Here is a 21,967-nt window from a genome sequence, read left to right as displayed (position 1 = left end):
TTGTCCCATTAACTAATTAGATCAGGAAGAAAGTGTGTTTTGTGTAACAGTAACAGTTATTGTCCTGTTTTTATGCGGGATTTCATTAGTTCCCACTCAGATCCAGTTCCCGTCATTTCTCCTCTCCCTGCACTTCCCCGTCTGTCCAGCAGATGGCAGCAGAGCTCCGACCCGGTCCGGCTGTTTGTTTTGAGTCGGAACTCTTCCAGGTTCTGTTTCTTTAAGGCCCGGACCGTTCCGGCTGTGATTCGGCTGCCGGTTGCCACGCCGCGGCGCCTGCTCAGTGCTCGGAACCGGGTCCCGGAGCCCCGCTCTCTGCGTGCGGTTGGACCGTCTGTCGGTGACCTTATGTGGGGGAGGCTTTTGTTTTCAACCCGCTGCAGGCTGCACTTTCACCGGAGGATGCCAGGACGAGCTGCGGCGTCTCCTGCACGGACAGCGCAGAAATCCACAGAAACACGGTGAGTGGGTTTGTTCCTGCGAGTTTTTATTCTATTTATAAATAGAATAATAATAAAATAATGATAATAATCACGCGCGATGCTCGTCCACGGTCTCCCATCAGGCGATGTTCAACCCCAACTGTGGGTTTGTTTACCTCCAGAGAATAAACACAGTGTTCCGGTTCCGAAGGTTCGGATCACGGTAATGCTGGACCGGATCTGTGAAACCGGTCCGGACGGCGTTGAGGCATCACCGCCGGGTTCCGATGGAGGCAGCGGATCTCAGGCCTGACATCATCAGAACCACCAAACCTGAGGCCAAAACGGAACCAGATTTAAAATATTTATCATTAAATCCTGGACTTGGATTAAATAATCTTAATCTGAGGAGGTTATGATGGATTTTAACATCATTTCCCAGCTGCAGGTCCAGATGAAACCCCAAATTAAGATGATAATGAACAAAAAAACATTTTCATTTTCAGTGTCTCACATTAAATCAGACTAAAATGTTCCTGTTTTAGGCCAAATAGGACGAACTGAATCATTCCTACAATCCACAGTAGTTATTTGCTTTCTTCAAATTCAAATGTTCACATTGATCTGGAAGGAGACGGTTCTGATGTGAGATCTTTAGATCCGCTCCAGAACCGAACCAGGAACCGATCCTGATGGTGAAAACAAGCCATGAATCCTGAAAGGCCATCAGAGAAAAAGAAGCTGTTAAACCAAAAGCCACATAAAAAACTAAAGTTTGTAAATGTTGTTGGAGTGTTTGGAGATAAAGTCCACCAAAATGGGAACACCATCCCAACTGTGAAGCACGGTGGTGGCAGCATCATGCTGTGATGATGATTCAATGAGGAAAGAACTGATTCATCCACAAATCAAAATGCATCATGAGGAGAAAACATGTAAAACATTAAAATCCTACAGTTTATAAGGAAAACTGTTAAATGTTGAGGAAATATTTGATACTTCCTCAATATCATCAGAAAAAGATTATTGTTCTTATTACTTCTGGTATTTAGGAAAATAAACTGGAAAAATCAGATTTAATCTCAGATATTTGGGGAAACGGGTCAGAAACATGTTTAAATATCTTGTTTCAGCTGCATTTCTGGCTAATTTAGAGATTTTATTTTGTCCAACACAATGAGCCGAAGAGCAGAAAATGTTTCCTGGAGCCCAATGAGACGCTGAATCTCAGCAGATCCCTGAAGCCTTTACTCCAGTTCTGTTGGCCCAGCAGAACCACGGCCTTCTGCTGGGCTGCTATCAGAAACTTTAAGGTTCTCACGAGTTCTTCAGAGGAAAGTTTTCATAAATACAGATGCAGGATATAAAAAAGCACATTTTCTGCTCTCTTTTGATCCCAAACCCTGAGCAGGTCTCCGGCCTCCTTGCCGTTTCTGTAGGCCTGGTTCTGTAGGCGCCAGGCCTGGTTTGGTTTGTCGGCCGTCCAGGTGAAGGAGTGCCGTCCAGTCTCTCCCAGTTTGGGCCTCCACCCTTCAGACTGGGACTGCCGCCAGAACTCGTGTGCGATTTACTCCCAACCGCAGCAGCCGCCACCATATGCTTCAGATGACAACTTCCTCTGGGAGCTTTCAACAGCCAGACCTCAGCAGCAACAGAACTGCTGCCTTGCTGCACGTTCAAACGCTCCTCTGCTGATTTATAAGCTATGAAATCATAACCGAAGGAGGGAAAAGTGTGTTTCTTGTCTGGTTTAGGAAACTTAAAGCCAAAGTATTTTGCGTATCTGTGTGTCTGAGCTGCTGCTCGGGGTCTTCAGGTGCAGATTGATCTTTCTGAACACTATCAGTTTAGGGAAGATCATCATATAACCAAAATGGGCTGGAGAGAAAGATCTACTGACTCCAACCAGGAAGTCGGGAGAAGCAGGAAGATTGACGACCTGTTAGGTTCTGTTTCTGTCTTTTTTCATTCGAGCTGAAAATGTGAGTCTGACTGGATAAACTCTGGCCCAGTTTCCAGCTGCAGCTCGGCGTTTCCTCCTCATCGTCGACATTCCTGTCGAGTTAATTTGGGATTTTAATGTGTTATTTGCACGGTTCTTTCTCCAGGAATGACTAAACATCAACTTCCATGGATCTGGGTGCAAAAGTTTTATTTATCCTCATAGACGAGCTCAAATATTTAAATATTTTGGTAAATGTCTGTTAGCAAGTCGCATCTCAGCTCATCGTTCTGTCTGCAGAAGAGTTTGTTTAAGCTGTTGGTTTCCTGAGTCAGGTCTGACTTTTAAACATGTTTTTAACAGGCCAGAATCCCAGAATCGTAATGTTGACCTTTGTTATCCGGTCCAAAAGCAGTCTGCGTCTATGTTTCGGATCATCTTGCTATACGGCCAACTGGTACCAAGTCTCAACCTTCTACGATGAATTCCCGGAGTTAGTGACCACAACCACCCGCGAATTCTTGAGATCTCCTCTAAAATCTCTGAGACGTTCTCATTTTAATAGTTCAAACACCAAATATACCTTAATATGCATTAATACACTCAGTGGAGACAATCTTAGCGATACAGTGGAAGCTAGCGTCTACCGTCTTTCCTTTCCTGTTTTTTGGCATCATATATCATCGTAATATTGTAGATGTTCTCTACAGAAGAATCATCTGGAGTTAGAGTTAGGGAACCACAACTAGACAAAGGATCTGCTGTAGCTGCTGATCTGAGGTGAAGAGAAAAACTGGGAGGTATTTGTCCTTCTTTAACCGTCCACTTTGTGCAAACAGCTAAGCATGATACAGCCACTGCCATGCTTGACGGTTCACTTGCTGCTCTTTGGTTTGTAAGGTTTACATCCAGAAGCAGTCCGATCTTTGACCATGAAGCTTTTCATTCGAGGACATTTGGCTTGTCCATGCGGACAGCGGCAGATTTTAGGTCTGGGTCTGTAGAGGTAGATTTCTGTCTTGGTTGGTCCATATAGTGACGTACAGCTGGTGGTTCCTGAACATCCTGACAGTTTCCATTGCTTTCAGGGAAGTGATTTGGGTCATTTTTATGTACCCTAGCCTAGCATGTCCAGCGTCTTTACGTTCTTACCTGAACAGCTTGAGTTGTTTGACCTGGTGTGTAGAAATAGCTAAGTTTTTTCTTTTCTAAGCTTCATTACGTTTTCTTAAATTTCCTGTTTTGACCTTTTTTTTTCAGGAGATTGATGCAACAAACCAAATATGAGGCTAAATAAAAGACAAACCTTGAGATCTTGAGCATTAAGGAGGTAAAGGGACGATCAGATGGGATCGCTGTCTGCCGGCCTGGCTGCTGATCGTTACAGCTCTTCCTTTGTTTCTGCTCCTGCTGTGAGAAATGGAGCCTTTTGCTTTGTAATCCTGCTTTGGAGATATTCCTAATCCAGATGCTTTGTGTTCTGCGGAAAGCCCAGATTACCCGAGCATGTCCTGCCTTTGTGTTGGTCCGGACGGATAATGTAGATTAAGCTGGATTAATAATCTTGGTGTTTTGTTTGGGAATGATACGGCAGCAGAGCTTCAGCTCTGGACAGAATTGTTTTTAGTCATTTGAAAGATCTGAATTTTTGAAAATGTAAGTACCAGTTTGCATGGTTGACTTTTGATGGTGTGCTAAACAAACCATGTAAAATCCAAAGTTTATTCTTCTGACAGAACTTGGTGGTGTTCTTCGTGGTACTAATGTCCACCGGTGAAATCCAAAGATAGTTTTACAAATGCTAACCTAACATCAGAAGACCAGGAATACAAACAAACAGCTTGTAGAACCATGTTTCTCATTGGATGTTAGAGCGCTTTGGATCTCATGATGAGCCTTTGTCATGCAGTTTGAATGCTTGTTGGGATCATTACCACATTCATGACCCAGTTTGGACCAAACGTCAGCTGTCGGTCAGTTGGACTTCACATTTGACTCTGGAGAACCTCTGGTCCACTCAGACCCAAGTGTTACCTTCACCCCTAATGCCAGGTTGACCCTTAACCTTTTGACATCTAGTCTCCGAAGTACAGAAAACTTGTGTTTATGCTGATGGGATTTCCAGTACATATCCTCAAGCGAATACTCAATCTCACAACTACGGTGGTCAGTAGTGGGACGGTTGAACAAAGCAAAAAGAGTCGGATGCAAGTGATGCGTCTTGGCTTTAACAATAACAATTATTTGTTTTGTAGGGCCAGAAAAGGTTTGTTAGAACAAACTACAACAACCAAACCCATTGGTGTGAACATAGCTAAAGATCCTAAATCATCACCTTTACGCTTCCATGCCTGACTGTTAGTATGAAGGTCCAAACATTGATCTTTGTTGGCCAAACATCCCTAATTTGGTCTCGTCTCTTCAGAGCACATCGTTCCAGAGGCGTTCCTTCTTCAGGCTCTTTCCTTTTACCATGACTGTATCGTTTTGCTACGCTAGCATGAATGTACATTACTGCGTTGATCTTCTGTGAAGTCATTACATTCAAAGCGTGCTTAAGTGGTTCCAGCTCATCCCGTTGGTCTGGACGCCAGCAGTCGCCCACTCGTTGCTGCTCTCCGTCTCTAACTCGCTCTGCTCTCCTCTCTCTGCAGATACTGACATGAAGAAAGACATCGAGACTCTAATAGCAGAGGAACGGGCTGACATCATCTTAAAATATGCTACGGTGAGTCTCTGCAGAACGAGCTTCCTGCAGATCTTCCTGTTAAATCTCCTGCTGCTCTGCAGAGTTCAGAGAAGTGGTTGGTTGGTTGGTTGGTTGTGGAAAAGCCACTGGGAACACTGGGAAGGATGGAAGTAGTATTTAAGATGTTTGTTTGTGCGCTGTGGTTGGTGTCTGTGCGGAGGACAATAAACGAGTGGGAAGATGTGTGTTTGGCTGCCAAAGGGCTTTTGTTATGTAACAGGGTGTTTGTGTCTGATGTTAGGATTATTGGAGAACAACAGATGATTTACAGGGATCTTTAGCTGCAGGATAACCCAGAGATCTGGGTAAAACTCCTCTTGGTAGCAGATTCCCATAGTTTCCTCTCCAGAACCTGTACTCTGGGTCTGAATGCAGGTTTCCAGCCGTCTGGGTTCTGCGTCTTTAAGCTTCCTAAAGAAATGATGTTGGGAACCGTTCTCCAGCTCTCTGTTTACCTGAATATATTGATTGTTTGCTGACGTCTCTTTGATTTAACGAAGTTCCTTCAGAATAGAAACTTTTTCCTCTAAAGAAGCAGCAGGATTCCTGGAAAAGCCTGGAAAACTCTGGAATGTTGTTTACAGGTGGGAGTAGAATCCATCCAGTCGGTCGGTTGATCAATCGATAGTCAGAGTTGTGTTTCTGTTTCGGTTTGCTCATAAGGTTCAGGAACGATGCCGTCGTCTGCAGAGAGATCTGGTGAATCTCTGACTGGTTGATGGAAACGATTCATCTCAAGTTTCCCTTTAGGAAATGAACAGAGGTTCAAAATATCAGAGCAGAGCGCTTTGAAATGCTTTAAAGTTTTGTTTATTTTAAAAACTGGTCCAGGTCCAGTCAGTATCACTGACTGCTGTCTAAAGCAGGTTAGCTACTGACTGCTCAGAGCTACTCCAGACAACCCCTCTGTGAAGAAAATCTACTCTTAAATCTCTGAGTTGTTTCCTTGTTTCATTCTGAGCTGGTTGCATTAATCGGCTCGATGTCGTCGTCTCTCTGCAGCTTCACAGAATCTTTACTTCTCTCACGTTCATCACGCTGACGTCAGAGTCCCTCCTCCTCCTCCTCCTCCTCCTCCTCCTCCTCCTCCTCCTCCTCCTCCTCCTCCTCCTCCTCCTCCTCCTCCTCCTCCTCCTCCTGCTCCTCCTCCTCCTTCTCTTCCTCCTCCTCCTCCTCCTGCTCCTCCTCCTCCTCCTCTTCCTCCTCCTCCTCCTCCTGCTCCTTCTCCTCCTCCTCTTCCTCCTCCTCCTCCTGCTCCTCCTCCTCCTCTTCCTCCTCCTCTCCAGGTTTCTTTCTCTCTGTTATCTCAACATTCAACCCGCTGAGAGGTTTTTCTGGACTTTCTGCTCCTTTAACCAGATTCTGATGTCAGTTTGGTTTTACTATAATATCCCACAACTTAACAGCGTCTGATTTTACTTTTCTACATTTTCTCTTTTCTCACTTTGATTTCCTGACTGATTTCTTCTTACTGTTTTATTTTTGAAAAGTTTCTCTTTTGTACTTTATATGAATATTATTACAAATTGTTTATTTTTTAAAGATTAAATCCTCTTTTTAAAACAATTTCCAGGTCACTTTACATTTCAGTAGACTGAGTGACATGGAGGAAATAATTTCAGTTTTTGCTGTTTTCATATCAAGTTTCTGACATGGAGTCTTTTACAGCGTAAATTAAAATATTGAAAAATCTTTGTGAACCATCATGGATTTTAAGTAAAACCTTTTGTTCCATCCAAATGTGCTTAACTCATCTGCAGTAATGTTTAGAAGTCCAAATGTATTTCAGGATTAGTTCTAATCTCTAATCCAGTTTTTGTAAAAATACTTAAAGAACAACTAAACACTAAATCAACTTTTCTAGCAGGTAAGATTTTCTTCTGCTGTATTTTGTGTCCTTTTTGTGAAAATTGTGACAGTTTTATGTAAATTTGTTAAATTCAACATTATTTAGCCCATAACTCAGTGCTGCCCTCTGTGGGTTGAATAGTGGTACTGCAGTTTAATCTCCCATTGGTTGCAACCTTAGATGTATTGATCCAAAATATTGATAATATTGATAATATTTATATTTTTTTGATTCCCGTTTGAAATTTTATTTTAGTTTGAAATAACACAATTAGGTGGCTAGCTGATGCTAACCTGCTAATGCTAACCTGTTAGCATTGAAAAGTTTTTTAACATTTTGAAAACTCTTGCCTTTTCCTATTGGCTGCAGGAGGATTCAACATGTCCGCCCTTCCTGTCTTCTTCTTCATGCCAGTAAATTTGGTTGTTTCTGTGTTTGCAGGGCAGGCAGGGCGGCGTGGAGATCGATCCCTGGGAAGATGCTGATTACAGCATCTATAAAGCCATCGACCGCTTCGGCTTCATGCAGTAAGTCACAGCATCATGCGGCCACTTGGTGGCGCTGTGAGCTGCTCTCTGTTGGTTGTTGCCTGATGGTTTGTTTTTTCCCTCCAGTGAGAATGAGCTGCCGGCCCCAACAGTTCAGGAGGAGAAGGTAAAGACAGAAAACATTTCAAAGCTCAGGAATCAAACATGTTTGTGGTTTTGTTGACTCTCTTCTGTCTCCTCAGCGGAAGCAGCTGGAGATCGAGAGAGCAGAAAAATGGCTGAAGATGGTGAATAAATGGGACAAATACAAGAACAGCGACAAGGTGAGGCACCACTGGGACGCCGTAGTCTGAAAATATGTTCAGACACGAGTCAAAACAGACAGACTTCCTGTTTCAGAACCTCTTAAAACGTGGATTATGGGGCGTGCTGTGGTGGCGCAGGGGGTTAGCACGCCCCACGTTTGGAGGCCTTAGTCCTCGAAGCGGACGTCGCGGGTTCGACTCCCGGTCCCGACGACCTTTGCCGCATGTCTTGCCCCCCCCTCCTCACCCTCCTTCCTGTCTGCCTACTGTCGAAAAAATACGAGCCACTAGCGCCGCAAAAACTGTTCGGAGAAAAAAAAAAGAAAAAAAAAAAGCGGATTATGTCAAATACAGCTAAGCTCACCAGGACTCTTTTGGTTTCCTGTCCAGCAGAGCCTGACATAATTTACTGAATTTCCTCGTATATGAGAGGTTTTTGCACCTCCACCATCAGTTACAGTCTGATTGTGTGGGGAACATACCAACAGTGTCCTAATCAAAGTAGCACCAGCATCAGATGCTGATGGGCTGTCATGACCCATGATGGGGACGGTTCCCCCTCCAAGATGGAGGTTTGGACTCTGAAGGTTTTTAGGAAAGGCACAGTGGATGGAAAAGTTGGCTGTGTCAGAGTTTATCACCAAACGTGTTTCCATCTTTGGAGCAATAACAGTTTTTTTTTGGAAAAGCCAAAACCACCTCAAGCGACTGTAAAAACTTTCTGTTGTGTTAAATTGAGGAAGTTGTTTTGAGTTTTTCCATTTTCGTCGACCTTTTCTAGTCGTGATGCTTGTTGATGGAATAACGGCTAATGACCATGATGAATGTTAGCTTCGATGTTAGCGTTGCCCCCTAAAGGGCACGTCATGGTTCTCCACGGATCCAGCTTTCTGATTGGCTGCCTCTAAATGCATTTTAAAACCCTCTGTGGTACTTTCTGACGCTCGGTCTCCATCCTCTATATTCAGGAGGGTTTATGTAAATCTGGAACGTCAATAATCTGAACATAAAGCTACACAGAAATCAAATCTGGTCTGTAAAACATTCATATTTGTACTGAATGTATTTTTATCCTGATTTATTCCCGAATGCTGCAGAAATCTCTTTAAACATCACTTTGCTGCGACGCGGCGTCGGGTTAATCATCTGATCTCTGTGTGACTCGCTAACAGCGCCGCTCTCTGAATATGTTTCTGTTGTGACGAGTTCAGCTTTGTTCCTGTGAAGCCGAGCGCCTGGCGCTGACTCAGTCTGCTCTCTGCTGGCAGATGGTGAAGCGGGTCTATAAGGGCATTCCCCTGCAGCTCCGGGGCCGGGCCTGGACGCTGCTGCTGGACGTGGAGCGGACCAAGAGGGAGAACCAGGGAAAATACGAGGTGAGGATTCATTTCTCTTCGTTCGTTCATCAGATTTCATCATGTGACTGAGTTGGTTTTGCTGCTTTGCCTCTTAGAAAATGAAGGAGCAATCCCGACTCTGTTCCTCTGAGATCAAGCAGATCGACCTGGACATCAACAGAACCTTTCGGAACCACATCATGTTCATGGACCGCTTCGGGGTCAAGTAGGTTTCAGTTCTGCTGAAAGGCAGAAGAGACCGTCGGTCCGAAAGCAGCACAAAAAGTCACATGAAACGTTTTAAATGACCAAAACTTTATCAATTTATTAATTGTTTTATTAGGTTTATTTGACAGGGACAGACACACAACAACACAGACAAACGGAATAAAACATCATGTTTATATTAGCATAAGGTCATTTTTAGTACTTGTTCCTAGACAGGCTTTTCTAAACAGTTTATTTAAAAAACTATTTTTAGATAATAATCCAAAATAATTAAACATTATATTGACAGCATATCTAAATCATACATACCTTAATTTACAGTGACAAGTAAAACATCAGGTAGACAAAAGTCAAATAAAAGTAGAAATATTTAAATATGTTTTAACTCCAGTAGAAGCAGAAAGTTCTCATCCAAAAATAAATATTTAATAAAAGAGCTAATTTGTCATAACACCTGAATTAATTTGTGAAAATGATTCAATCAGGTGGATGGAAATATTAAATTATGTGCAATTACAAAGACTAAAATAATAAATGAGTGAAAATCACTAAATAGAGAGAAGGTTCAGGCAGAAAGAAACATTATTTAATTATCACTTAACACAAAACAGAGAAACTGAACGGCTGACAGTTTATCAGATTGATACATTGATCAGTTATTATTCCTGTCTTCATTCTTCATTTAGTCTCATTAAAGGTACATTTTTCCTTTTCATCCACAGTTGTGCTTCTTGTAGCTTCGCTGTGTTTGTTGATTCTTCCATCCATTTTTCTTTCAGTTATTGTTTTATTGAATCTTTAAATCACTGAGATGTTTTTATGATGATGCAGCTTCTCGTCTAAAGACTGGAGAGTGAAAATATTTCTGCTGGGGAGGAAAAAGTTCAACCAGTTTTTCTGTGGTGGATGAGAATTAAAGTAGAGTGAAAAAGTATTCACACCCCTTGAACTTTTGCCCAATTTGTCGCATTTCAACCACATTTTGGGATCAACAGAAAGAAAAGTTTAAGTGGAAGGAAAAAATCCATAAAGTTAACAAACAATCGATCTGAAAAGTGTGGCCTGCATTTGCATGAATATTTCTGTTTTGCTAGTAAAGATAAACTCAGATGGATGAAATGGAAACATTAGGAGAGAATCTGAGGTTTATTAATAACTGTGATTGATGTATTTATATTTTATCTCTCTGCTCGCTCCTCCTCAGGCAGCAGTCGCTCTTCCACGTCCTCTCTGCATATTCAGTTTATAACACTGTAAGTAGCTGCTTTCCTTCCAGTTTAACCAATAATCATCTTGGATGTGAAATGTGTGCAGGTTTTTCCTAACAGCCTGCTGACACGACACTCTGCTTCTCTGAAGAAAGAAAAGTATTTTGTGCAGCAAACATCTCATGTTCTGCTCTGTTAATCAGCAGCTGCTGACAGGCTGATCACTGAATCTGGATTAGTTTGCAGTTCAGTGCTTCACTCTGAGACCAGAAAAACAGAGACAACGTTTTTATATTCTGTAGAGAAATCTTACAGTGGGTTTTATTTCTGCCAGTTGACCTGAAGCTGAACCAGAACCAGCGACCGCTCCAAGCCCTGCAGGAGTGGAACATGTTTTCATTTTGTTTTCTGTCTCCTGCAGGAGGTGAGCTACTGCCAGGGCATGAGTCAGATCGCCGCCCTGCTGCTGATGTACATGAACGAGGAAGACGCCTTCTGGGCGCTGTCGCAGCTGCTGACCAACGATCGGCACGCCATGCACGGTGAGCTGCAGAGCGCCGCAGGGCAAAATGTTTTCACCTGACGACCTCCGTCTGCTGCGCGTCATTCAGTCCTCTCTGCTGGACAAACATGATCCTGGCTTGTGCTGAAAGTCACAGTTCATGATTTTTACTTGTGGTTTTGAAATGATTTCTGGCGTTTCTGAAAAAAATTTACTGCATTAAATGGGAGATGGAAACACATTTTATTAATAAGTTCTGATGTGGTGAACTTCCCCATCCACTGGTGGATCTGGCCTTACCAGAGGCACCAAGCAGAACCTTTCTGTTTGGTTTCTGTTTGAGGTCCAGGAGACCTCTGAGATGAATGGTTCATGCCAGTTTGTAACCTCTGCTTCCTGTTTATTACAGCCATATGCAGCAACAACATCTCATAAAATTATGCTTTGCATCACCTGGTTGATTTGCTCCAAACCAATAGACAGAAATTTAGACCTTTTTGAAGTTTGAGAATCTCCGGTTTGCAGATACAACTTAATAAACTGATCTATGGAGCTCTGAAAGAAAACATAAAACATTTTCTTACCAGGGAAGTTTCATGTTCCTGTTGAAAGCTTTTGACTGATGCATCATCTCTCCTGTGCACATCCCACAGCTTCCATCAGAGTGAGAGAAAACACCAGAAAAGACCAATCTGGTTCTTTCTGTTAGCACCGTCAGGCTCTTTAAGTCCTCTGTCATGAAAATGCTATCAAATTTGACCTTCCACTAAATAAAGTGAAATAAAATCTTCATTCTCTGTTCGGTCTCTTTGTTTCCAGGCTTCTTTGTTCCTGGATTCCCCAAACTTCACCGGTTCCAGGCTCATCATGACCAGATCCTTTCCAAACTCCTCCCCAAGCTGAAGAAACACATGGTGAGCTCTCAGCGTTGCCGTGGAAACGACACGATGCTGAAGGATTTTGACGTTTCGCCTGCTTCCTGCCCGTGTTTGTCGCTCTGCAGGACCGGGAGCAGATGTCTGCAGGGATCTACTGCACCAAATGGTTCATGCAGTGCTTCATCGACCGGGTGAGGAAGCTCGTCGGGACCCGTCTGTCTCCATGACGATCAGATTAGATAACTTATCTGGATAATTTGCCCGCTTACATCACAAACAGCTCTCTGTTCAGCAGGCTCAGGTTTTAACTAGACCGATCTTAAAAGGTTTCAGGGTTTTATTTAATTCATTCATGTGTGAATGAGTGAAATAAGCATTTATTCCCCCATCAGCCTGAAGCACTGAGAAAATGTGCTATATAAATAAAACTATTTACTTCAACTAAGACGTTTTCAGTAGCAGCCATAATGTTTCCACCTCCATGTTTGGAGACGGAGTCGCTGATCTTCCAGTCCAAACAGGATGAGCTGATAAAAAACAAAACGTGTTGATGTTGGCGTCTTCTGACCACTAAACCTCTGAATCATTCGGAAACCCAACACAGGCCTGAACATGTTCACTTTCCACAAACTGAATCACAATATTAATGTTCAACTGATCAGAAATGAGCAAAGATCAACAAGTTCTGGGCTCATTCCTCAGCCTGTTACCTCATTATATGGAGATAAAATGGGGCCATAACTTTGTGTAGAAAAATAATAAATTGGAAATGGAAAATAAAGATTCAAAACTTCAGAAAACTTCAAAAAAATATTGATACTGAAAACTAAAGCAAAAAAGATTTAAAACATAAAATACATTTCTCATAAAAATGGACTATTGTAAATAAAAAAACTAAAATATATGTTTTTAATTAAAACAAAAAAAAACTATTTTTAAAAAGTTAAGACAAGAAGTTTGTGTAAATGATAAATTGATTAAATTTCATAACTGTTGGAGTTATGAAATATTTATTTTAATCAAAAACTTGCATGCAAATTTTTGACTTGATCTTTTTTTCTGAAATTGTTTTTTTCTCTGTTTTCTTACATTAAAATAAAACTACAAAATATTTTATTTTGTCTATAAAGGGATCAAATACTTAGTAAATAAGGGTGTACTTAGTTTTCTTCACTTTGACTCCAGCTGTGGTGTAATCTGTTGAGTATTTTCTCGTTAAACGCTGGTATTAATTACCAGTGAGAATTGCTGCAGACATACAGTATTATGAGCATCTTATTAGATTCAGTGAACATATTTAAGAAGAGCGCCACCTATAGAAGCTTGCTCTGAATGCCAGTTTGTGTGGTGGAATAAACCCTGGCAGCCCAGCATCTCGTTCCGCTGAAACAGGAGGCCTTCCTGCTCCTGATTTCAGATGATTTCAGCAGCAGAATCCTGGTGAAATCTGAGCCTGGCTCTGCAGTAGATGGGAGCATTAGGAGCTGTCAGGCTGCACTGTTATTAGTCTGTGTGCCACAATCCTGTGGCGGTGATCTGGCGCGTTTCAGCCTCCGTCAGCACTTCTCCATCCTGCTGAGTCGCTCGGAGAACGCGCTGAGGTTTGGGCCCCGGCCAGATAAACTTCCTGACTCGGACCAGCAGCGGAGGGGCAGACCTGTGGATGAAACCAGAACCTGGCAGTGACCCGTTGTGTTTGTGACCCTGCAGACGCCGTTCACCCTGACCCTTCGGCTGTGGGACATTTTCATCCTGGAGGGACAGCGGCTCCTCACCGCCATGTCCTACACCATCCTGAAGATCCACAAGAGTAAAACCGTCAATCGTTTTCCACCCACACTGATCGCTCTGCAGCGCGGACACAATGATTCATTTCTATATGGGAACCAAATCTAGTCTGTAGTTCAAAAGTGTTTTAACCTCCAATTTTCACATCTTGGTTCCAAATTATTCTATTTTTACATTTCAAAACTTCTTTGTTCATTTGAGCCAAATTTTAAATCAAAACCAAAACATTTGTTATGAATTTATGAGAAATTGGTTTTAGCAGAGTTTAGTTTAAATATGTAAATAAACAAGAAATGGATGGATGGATGGATGGATGGATGGATGGATGGATGGATGGATGGATGGATGGATGGATGGATGGATGGATGGATGGATGGATGGATGGATGGATGGATGGATGGATGGATGGATGGTTGTTTGGTTGGTTGGTTGGTTGGATGGATGGATGGTTGGTTGGTTGGTTGGTTGGTTGGATGGATGTTGATTGGTTGGATGGATGGATGGATGGATAAGTGGATGGATGGTTGGTTGGTTGGTTGGATGGATGATGGATGAATGGTTGGTTGGCTGGTTAGATGTTGGATGAATGTTGGTTGGATGGATGAGTGGATGGTTGGTTGGATGGATGGATGGATGGATGGATGGATGGATGGTTGGTTGGATGGATGGTTGGATGGATGGATGGTTGGATGTTGGTTGGATGGATGGATGGATGGATGGATGGATGGATGGATGGATGTTGATTAGTTGGATGTTGGCTGGATGGATGAGTGGATGGATGTTGGTTGGATGTTGGATGGATGGATGGCTGGTTGGTTGGTTGGTTGGATGGATGGTTGGTTGGATTGTTGGTTGGATGGATGGTTGGATGGATGAGTGGATGGTTGGATGGATGGTTGGATGTTGGTTGGATGGTTGGTTGGATGGATGGATGGATGGATGGTTGGATGGATGGTTGGTTGGATGGTTGGATGGATGGATGGATGGATGGTTGGATGGATGGATGGATGGATGGATGGATGGATGGATGGATGGATGGATGGTTGGTTGGTTGGTTGGTTGGTTGGTTGGTTGGATGGATGGTTGGATGTTGGTTGGATGCTGTTGCTGAGTAAATGTCTCATATTTCAGTTTTTAGAACAAAGAACTGATGAATAAATTTATCTGATCTTTTCCTCCTGAAATCCAGACTCTGATTTTTGGTTCATCCAGTTCAGCCTCACATTTAAACTGAACTTGATCAGATTAAACTCTGGGTGAACCGATTGCTGTCCAGTTTCCAGCTGTTACTGGTGAAACTGGGAGGTTTGGTCCTGACCCCCGTCACCCAGCTGTTTGTTCCTCGCAGAGCGGCTGCTGAAGATGTCTCTGGAGGAGCTGCGAGAGTTTCTTCAGGAACGAATCGCTCAGAGGTTCTTCCACAGCGACGACCTGATCATCGAGCAGCTGCAGGTCTCCATGATGGAGCTGAGGAAGATGAAGCTGGACCTTCCTCCTCCAGGTACAGCGTTGCACCTGACTGTTGTCCAACTCCAGCTGAGTCTCTCTCATCTTTTTGTTCGGTCTGTTTCCAGGGAAACCAGAGGAGCTGCCTCAGAAGCCTCTGGGCCAGGAGCTGCCGGTCCTGCTCGGCCCGGTCCAGCCGTCCTCAGCCACTGGGTTCCACAGAGCCGGCCTGAGTCTCCACATCATGTCCCATCAGCCAGACTCCATTTCCCCAGACCAGAGCCCCTCTAAGGACCCCAGGGATCTGGATGTGGTGGAGGAGCAGGAGGCCCCGCTGCCCTCTCCAGACCCCATCATCATCCACAGCCAGGTGCCTCTCACACCTGATGGCTCCCCACTGATGGGGCCGCCGCCTTACCGGCCCCCAGGGAGTCCGGGTCATCCATCGCTGCCAGGAGACCAGGACTGGGAACCAGCTGGCCGGTCAGCATCTCCGGTTTTGGTTCTGGCTCAGTCTGAGTGCCTGACTGAATCAGAAAGTACTGAGGACCGAGACACATCCCAGCTTCTGGACCAAGACTCGACTCTGTCCTCCACCAGGAGCACCGACCGGAACCAGAGTGGAGAAGCAGAGGAGAACCCGCCACCGAACGGTTCATGAGCAGCAGATTAATGGTTAGAAGTTGAGTTTGGCTTGAATGTTTTATTTGGTTCGGCAGGTTTCCGTGGCAATGGAAAATGTTCTGTTTTAAGACTGAAGCGAGTTAGCATGCCACTCCCAGGCCTTCTCCAGGTAACAGGTCAGATGTACATGAAGACTCCAACTCGTCTCAGTCATCCCACAGAGTCAAACTCCAGACGGGCGGGTTCGGTCAGGAAACACCGAACGTAACAGCAGGGTCCATATTTATCAGCCGTCTCAGCTTCCTGGGTGGAGAAACACTCCTGTTAAAGTTTTTATCCAGTTCTCTCTAACCAAATCCCTACTCAACTACATAGTATGTAATACAAGCTAATGCTAAAGTACCACAACAACAAATTATTTAGTGGAAGCTAATGCTAAGGTGCTAACATTAAACATGTTGGTACTCATGTCAATGATGAGCTAAAACATATTATATCACCCTCAGGCTCAAATCTGTCAATATATGATTTATTGGCAAATTTGTGCTTTATAATTTACCTGAAAAAATTATTTAGGAAAAGCCAAGTCCACTGAAAATTTTCAAAGATGCCAAATGCATAAAACATGGCTGTTAGGGGAAGTTTGTGATAAAAGTTGAAGGATTTTGTCCTTCAGCTGAGAGACGCTGGATGAATATGAACCCAGATCAGATTCCATCAGGTGATCCGACTTCAGAATCTTCTTCCAGCTCCGGTTGGACTTCTAGCTGGAGTAAAGCTCTGAAACTTCCCCCTTTACTAATTACACTTTTCTAGATTTGTAAAGTTTTTGGTGACGTAGACCTGCTCAGTCTGCCTTTTTAAACTGCTTTAGTCACACTTTGGTTTTTATTTTTTGTACATAACAATGTCTGGATGCCTTATTTGGATCGGCTTCAGTTCTTCTGTGGACAACTTTCAGGTGTTGGACCAAACAGAACCTCTGTCACAGTGAGCGGGCTCACTCTTCTGATTGTACACATGGAGCTAAATATAAGGAAGTGTTTTTGTAGCTCAGTTATTTATGGTTCGAACAGCAACTCTTTATTTTCTCCTTTAAGATTCAGTTTTATTTGTTGCATAATGGAAACATTGATTTTGAGGTGATAAATTATTTTGTGTTTGAATTTGACAGTAGATCCAGGAGGCAACGCTGGATTAAAGCTGCTCCGCTCTGGGATTAGAAACAAGGAAACACTGACATCTAGTGGTTGCTTTAGGTTAGAGCGTCTCTAGTTGTGGATTAGCTAAAACAAGTAGAAATACTTTAGAAAAGTTTTTAACTTTAAACTAAAATCAGGACTCAAATTTTGATGCTGTTAATTTCTAAGATATGAATATGTTTATAATATTTCATTAAGTGATAAAACGTTAAATTGTCGGTCCAAGTCGCTTCAGTAAAACAGGTTCTTGGTCTTCAGTGTCTTAAAAAATAGATCTTCAATTGTAACTGTTAAAAAATCCAATTCTGCAACAATACATCTTGTATATCCTTTGTCCTCTGAGTGTGTGGTGTGTCTTTTTATTGTTAAACATTTGTCACCGCCCACAGTGAGGCCGTTTTGTTTCTGCTGATCTTGATTAAAATCCCAAAGACCCTGTGACCTTTCTGCTCTCAAACTGGACCTTGTCACAGTTAAGAGAAGCTGACTGGTTTGGCTGGAGTTCTTTTACTGGTGTGTCTGTAGGAAGAAGATGAGTTAACTGAGACAGAGGAAGAGTATTTAAAAACCTCAAAAGGAAATGATAAGATCCTGCCTCATTTTAAATTAAAGGGGAGTAATTTTAAATTAAAGGGGAGTAGATGTTGCTCCACTTCAGGGGGAAACAGAAGGAACCAATTCTGACGGCAGAGAAAGTGTCTGTTGTGGAGCACATACCCTAGCATCGTGTGCAGAGTTGGAATGATGCAGGTTTCTGCTCCTGTAGCGTCATTCCTGATTCTTTGAAAACATGACAATCATTCATGTTCTGCCACAGGAACCAATAATCAAATACATTTATTATTTGCATCAGCTACGTTTGCATTTTAATGATTTAAAGACTTTTAATACGTTTAAAATTAGCATTTAATTATTTCATTGCTTTGACATTTAATTGAGTTACTGTATTTAATTTCGTCCATTCTGGCCACACGGGGGCGCTGTAAAGCAGCACTGATCCCAGGTGTGATGTTGAAACTCGGGTGTTATTGGTCAGTTTTCCCCTTTAAACCGGGTTTAACCTCCTCTGCTGTGGGTAAAGTGAACAGAAAAGCCCTGAATCTCAGGACAACATGTCCAACTCTGTGCTGGTGAAAACCTTGGAGGACCTGAGCTTAGACTCGGGTTATATAGCCGGCGAGGCCAGCCTGTCCACCTGCGGCAGGTCTGGTCAGTCTCAGCCGCCCTCCAGCGGCCCTCGCCGGTGTTCGTGGTGGCAGCAGGCCGGCTCTCTGTACAGCAGGAACGGCAGCTCGGACTCGGTGAGCAGCACGCTGCCGGAGGACGCGGCGGACGCCCTGTCCAAGTGTCCCTGCCTGCCTGAGCTGGAGGAGTATCCGTGGACGGAGCGGGAGCTGCGGGACGTGGTGCAGAAAGTCTCCAGGGGGGACTGCTTCGCCCCGGAGGCCGTCCACCGGCTGTCCGTCCTGCTCCGGAGGGCTGTGTTCAGGGTGTCCCGGGAGGCGCAGCGGCAGAGCGGGCTCCACCGGCGGTGCTCCCGCCTGGAGGTGCAGAGCGCCGTGCGGCTGGTGCTCAGCTGGGGCTTGGCCGAGCGCAGCGTCTCCTCCGCGGTCAGAGCCGTCTCTCTGCACTGCATGAACTCCGGGGACACTGCTCTCCGTGGGCCGCTTCTTCCGGTGGATGGTGGAAACACGCGTGTCGGTGCGCGTCCACGAGTACTCCGCAATCTGCCTAGCGGCGTGCGTGGAAAGTTTGGCGGAAGAGGTGGCGAGACGGGCGCTGCACCTGGCCTGTTGACCTCTGACGGGGTCAGCTGCGGCCCGGTGACCCCGGAGCTGCTGCAGGGAGCCGTGGAGCGGTGGGGACTGTTGCAGCTCTACGAGCATCTGATCTGCGGGAAGAACATCAACGGTGAGTTCAGCAAACCCAATAAAAATGATTCTTAATATTTGTTTTTATTTTATTGACAGTCCTAAACACCCAGTTAGGTAGTAAGTTACATCTCAGTTACTCAGTTACATTGAATAACTTTTTGTGGACAAAAAAGAGACTTTTAGGAATATTTTACTACTCTGTAGTTAATACTTTTGATTGAGTAGTTTTATTATGAACTATTTTTATGCTTGAGCTTGAGTAATTTTTATGCTTGGATGACTACTTTTTACTTTCACATGAGTAAACATGTTGAAGTAGTGCTGCTGGTTAGTATAATTTCTTTGTACTCTACCCGCCTCAGCAAACACCAGAGACACTAAAGGACCTGCTGCACATCCACTGCCTGGTAAATCAAGCTTCAGTGAACTGTATTATGGTTTAATGTGTCTGAACCAACATGAAGTAGAACTTTAATTACAAGCAAAAATCTGAAAACTGTGTTGTGTACATATGTTTTCAGCCTTGGCTACTCATACACCCATAAATAAAACCCAAAGTAAGTAATTACTTTTGCCCAAGTGGAGAACAAACAGCATCTTTACGACTGTCTGCAGAGCTAAATACTGGATGTCCACCTAAAGTGGACAAGGATTTTCTTTGTCAGTCAGTGTCACTAATAAGATGTTAAAACTCATGGTTGACAAAAAGTGGGGATTTTTTAGGAGTATGAATACTTTCTCAAGCCACTGTAGGCAACATTTGATTACAATAAAATTAAAAATAAAATCAAATAGTAGTATTTTGTAGCACAGAAAACTAGAGACAATTTCTGCCAGCCACGATGCCTCACAATTAAAATCTTGCAGCTTTGTTAAGCAGCCACTGTAAAAATTCACAGTTGAAAAACTTTCTGCTGCTCGTAGTTCACATATGTGCGATAAAGTCGTTCATGTTCCTCCTCCTGGTGTCCCAGAGATCCGTTCATCAGCGGACGGATCTACAAGAACCCCAAAGTATCAGTGGATCAGGGAGAGGATGATGAACCCCCCCTCAGACAGGAAACGGGTCATTTGGAGGAACAAACCTCGCTGGAGTCAGACGCTCAGTTTGATGCTTTTTGGATGTTTTGACTCGGTGCAGAAATAAAAACACGTTTCCTCTCTAATGGCTCGATTATGGCTGGATCACTGTACTAACGGCATTTTAACGGCTTCCTTTAATATAGGAATATTGTCAATAATAAAGCTGTAGTTTTTTATTTCTTTGACAAAAATCACCAATAATGCTTAAAATCCTCTTTTGGTTTTAAATAATAAAAAAACATTATAAAGATCTACCTTCACTCTTTTTTTTTTCTGAAAGTAATTTGCATTTTTGCTTTGTTCCAACTCATCACTCGACATTTACACAAACTGATGTGAATTCAAATCACCTCTTGTTATTCAAGTTTTTTTATTTATTCAAGTTCAAGTTTATTTGTGTTTCACATTTCAGTGACAAGGCAGTTCAACGTGTTTTACATCATAAAATCATACAGTCATCAATTATGAAACAAGCAAACATTTTGTCAACTGCCACCATCAAAATAATCAAGCAAACATATCAAACATGTTGATTAATGTGTCAGTTACTGCTTATCAAAAGCAGCTCTAAACAGGTGAGTTTTAAGTCTAGATTTAAATTAACTCACTGTTTCAGCTGTTTTTCAGTTTTTGTCAAAGTTTGTTCAGATTTGTGGTGGATAGAAGCTGAAAGCTGTTTGGTTCTGATTAAACACTTTTCCACATCATTATGTAACCCATAACCAGTGGTGGAGAAAGTACTCAAAAAATGTACTTAAGTAAAAGTACAAATACACAGGCAAAAATGTACTCAAGTAAAAGTACAAATACACAGGCAAAAATGTACTCAAGTAAAAGTCAAAGTACCACATTAACATTTTACTTAAGTAAAAGTAAAAAAGTACTGGCTTTTAAAAATACTTAAGTATTAAAAGTAAAAGTACTTGCTGAATACATAACCTAATCGCTAATATCATTAAGTGTGCTGATAGTATTTAATTTGAATACATCATAAATGTGCCATTTTAATAAACAATGTCACAGATTAAACATGTTCTTATTGTGTTTATTCTCTGTAAGAGTTTAGACTTAGATATGTGATTCTATGCATCATAATTTCAGGGATGGAAACATCTCATTTCCTATCCTAACATAGCATGAACTTCATTAGTGACATTTATTTAGAAAGAAATCCAACTGAAAGGGGATGGAACGAAGGTGTGGGGGGGAAGACATGCAATCGAGGAGCCACGTAGCAGAGTTGTAGTCAAGACCACTGAACACGAGACCAAGACCAGCGCCCTGCGCTACATGACACAATAAAATGAAGTGCACCTATCAAAATTGGTTCTCAGATTGATCTGAAAGATCCACATTTCCATAAAAACACCTAGATATAAATACTTAGAGCTGAAATATATTTAACCAGTATCAATTACAACTCATTTCATTCTGTTTTGCTTTCATCGCTGTGCTACAATCCGCAGAGGTCGCCTGCCATCCCTATAAAAATAACGCCCTGGGCGGTTGCCCATATTGCCCATGTCAGAAACCACAACTGTCTGCACCATTAAACCATGAAACATAGCAATTAACTGTAATTGCTATGTTACAATTACAGTTGTAATTGTAACATTACAACAACACTATGAACACTGTCCAACGGCGCAACAAGCAGAAGGAGCACCATGACTGTTCTCATCCTCCCTCCCACTGCATGTTTGCCACCATGACAGGAGACAAAATCAATCAATGAGCATGCTCTGTGTTCATACGTTCAACTTTTACTTATTCGGCAATTAAATAAATGTGTGTGTGTGTGTGTATATATATATATATATGTATATATATATATATATATATATGTATATGTGTATATATATATATATATATATGTATATATATATATATATATATATATATATATATATATATATATATATATATATATATATATAGCTATATAGCTATTGCAGTGTATACAAGAACAAAGAACAGCTCTCAGTGAGGCTTCAGTCCCATCAACCTTAGTAAAGATCCGTCCAGAAGAATCGGATCGTTCC

The 21,967-nt window shown here is 42.6% G+C and overlaps 2 protein-coding genes across 2 annotated transcripts; both read left to right on the top strand.

The window, feature by feature from the left end:
• The first annotated feature begins 173 nt into the window (after positions 1-173).
• Positions 174-17,352, top strand: LOC116718626 (USP6 N-terminal-like protein). Its single transcript, XM_032560771.1, has 14 exons — positions 174-461; positions 5,019-5,092; positions 7,404-7,489; positions 7,577-7,616; positions 7,693-7,773; positions 9,024-9,131; positions 9,209-9,318; positions 10,525-10,573; positions 10,950-11,070; positions 11,850-11,944; positions 12,034-12,099; positions 13,619-13,718; positions 15,045-15,197; positions 15,271-17,352. The coding sequence occupies exons 2-14, from the start codon at positions 5,027-5,029 to the stop codon at positions 15,801-15,803; spliced, it is 1,608 nt and encodes a 535-aa protein (XP_032416662.1). The 5' UTR covers positions 174-461; positions 5,019-5,026; the 3' UTR covers positions 15,804-17,352.
• A 196-nt stretch (positions 17,353-17,548) lies between these two features.
• LOC116718628 (ankyrin repeat and BTB/POZ domain-containing protein 2-like) lies at positions 17,549-18,884 on the top strand. Its single transcript, XM_032560774.1, is given in 2 exon segments — positions 17,549-18,616; positions 18,618-18,884. Coding segments are annotated over 2 exon segments (684 nt in total). The 5' UTR covers positions 17,549-18,080; the 3' UTR covers positions 18,766-18,884.
• Positions 18,885-21,967: the final 3,083 nt, after the last annotated feature.

The sequence above is a fragment of the Xiphophorus hellerii genome, chromosome 4, assembly GCF_003331165.1.
Source record: "Xiphophorus hellerii strain 12219 chromosome 4, Xiphophorus_hellerii-4.1, whole genome shotgun sequence".
Taxonomy (NCBI): Eukaryota; Metazoa; Chordata; class Actinopteri; order Cyprinodontiformes; family Poeciliidae; genus Xiphophorus; species Xiphophorus hellerii.
The sequence above is the reverse complement of the archived record's forward strand: the minus strand, read 5'-3'. Positions and strand labels throughout refer to the sequence as shown.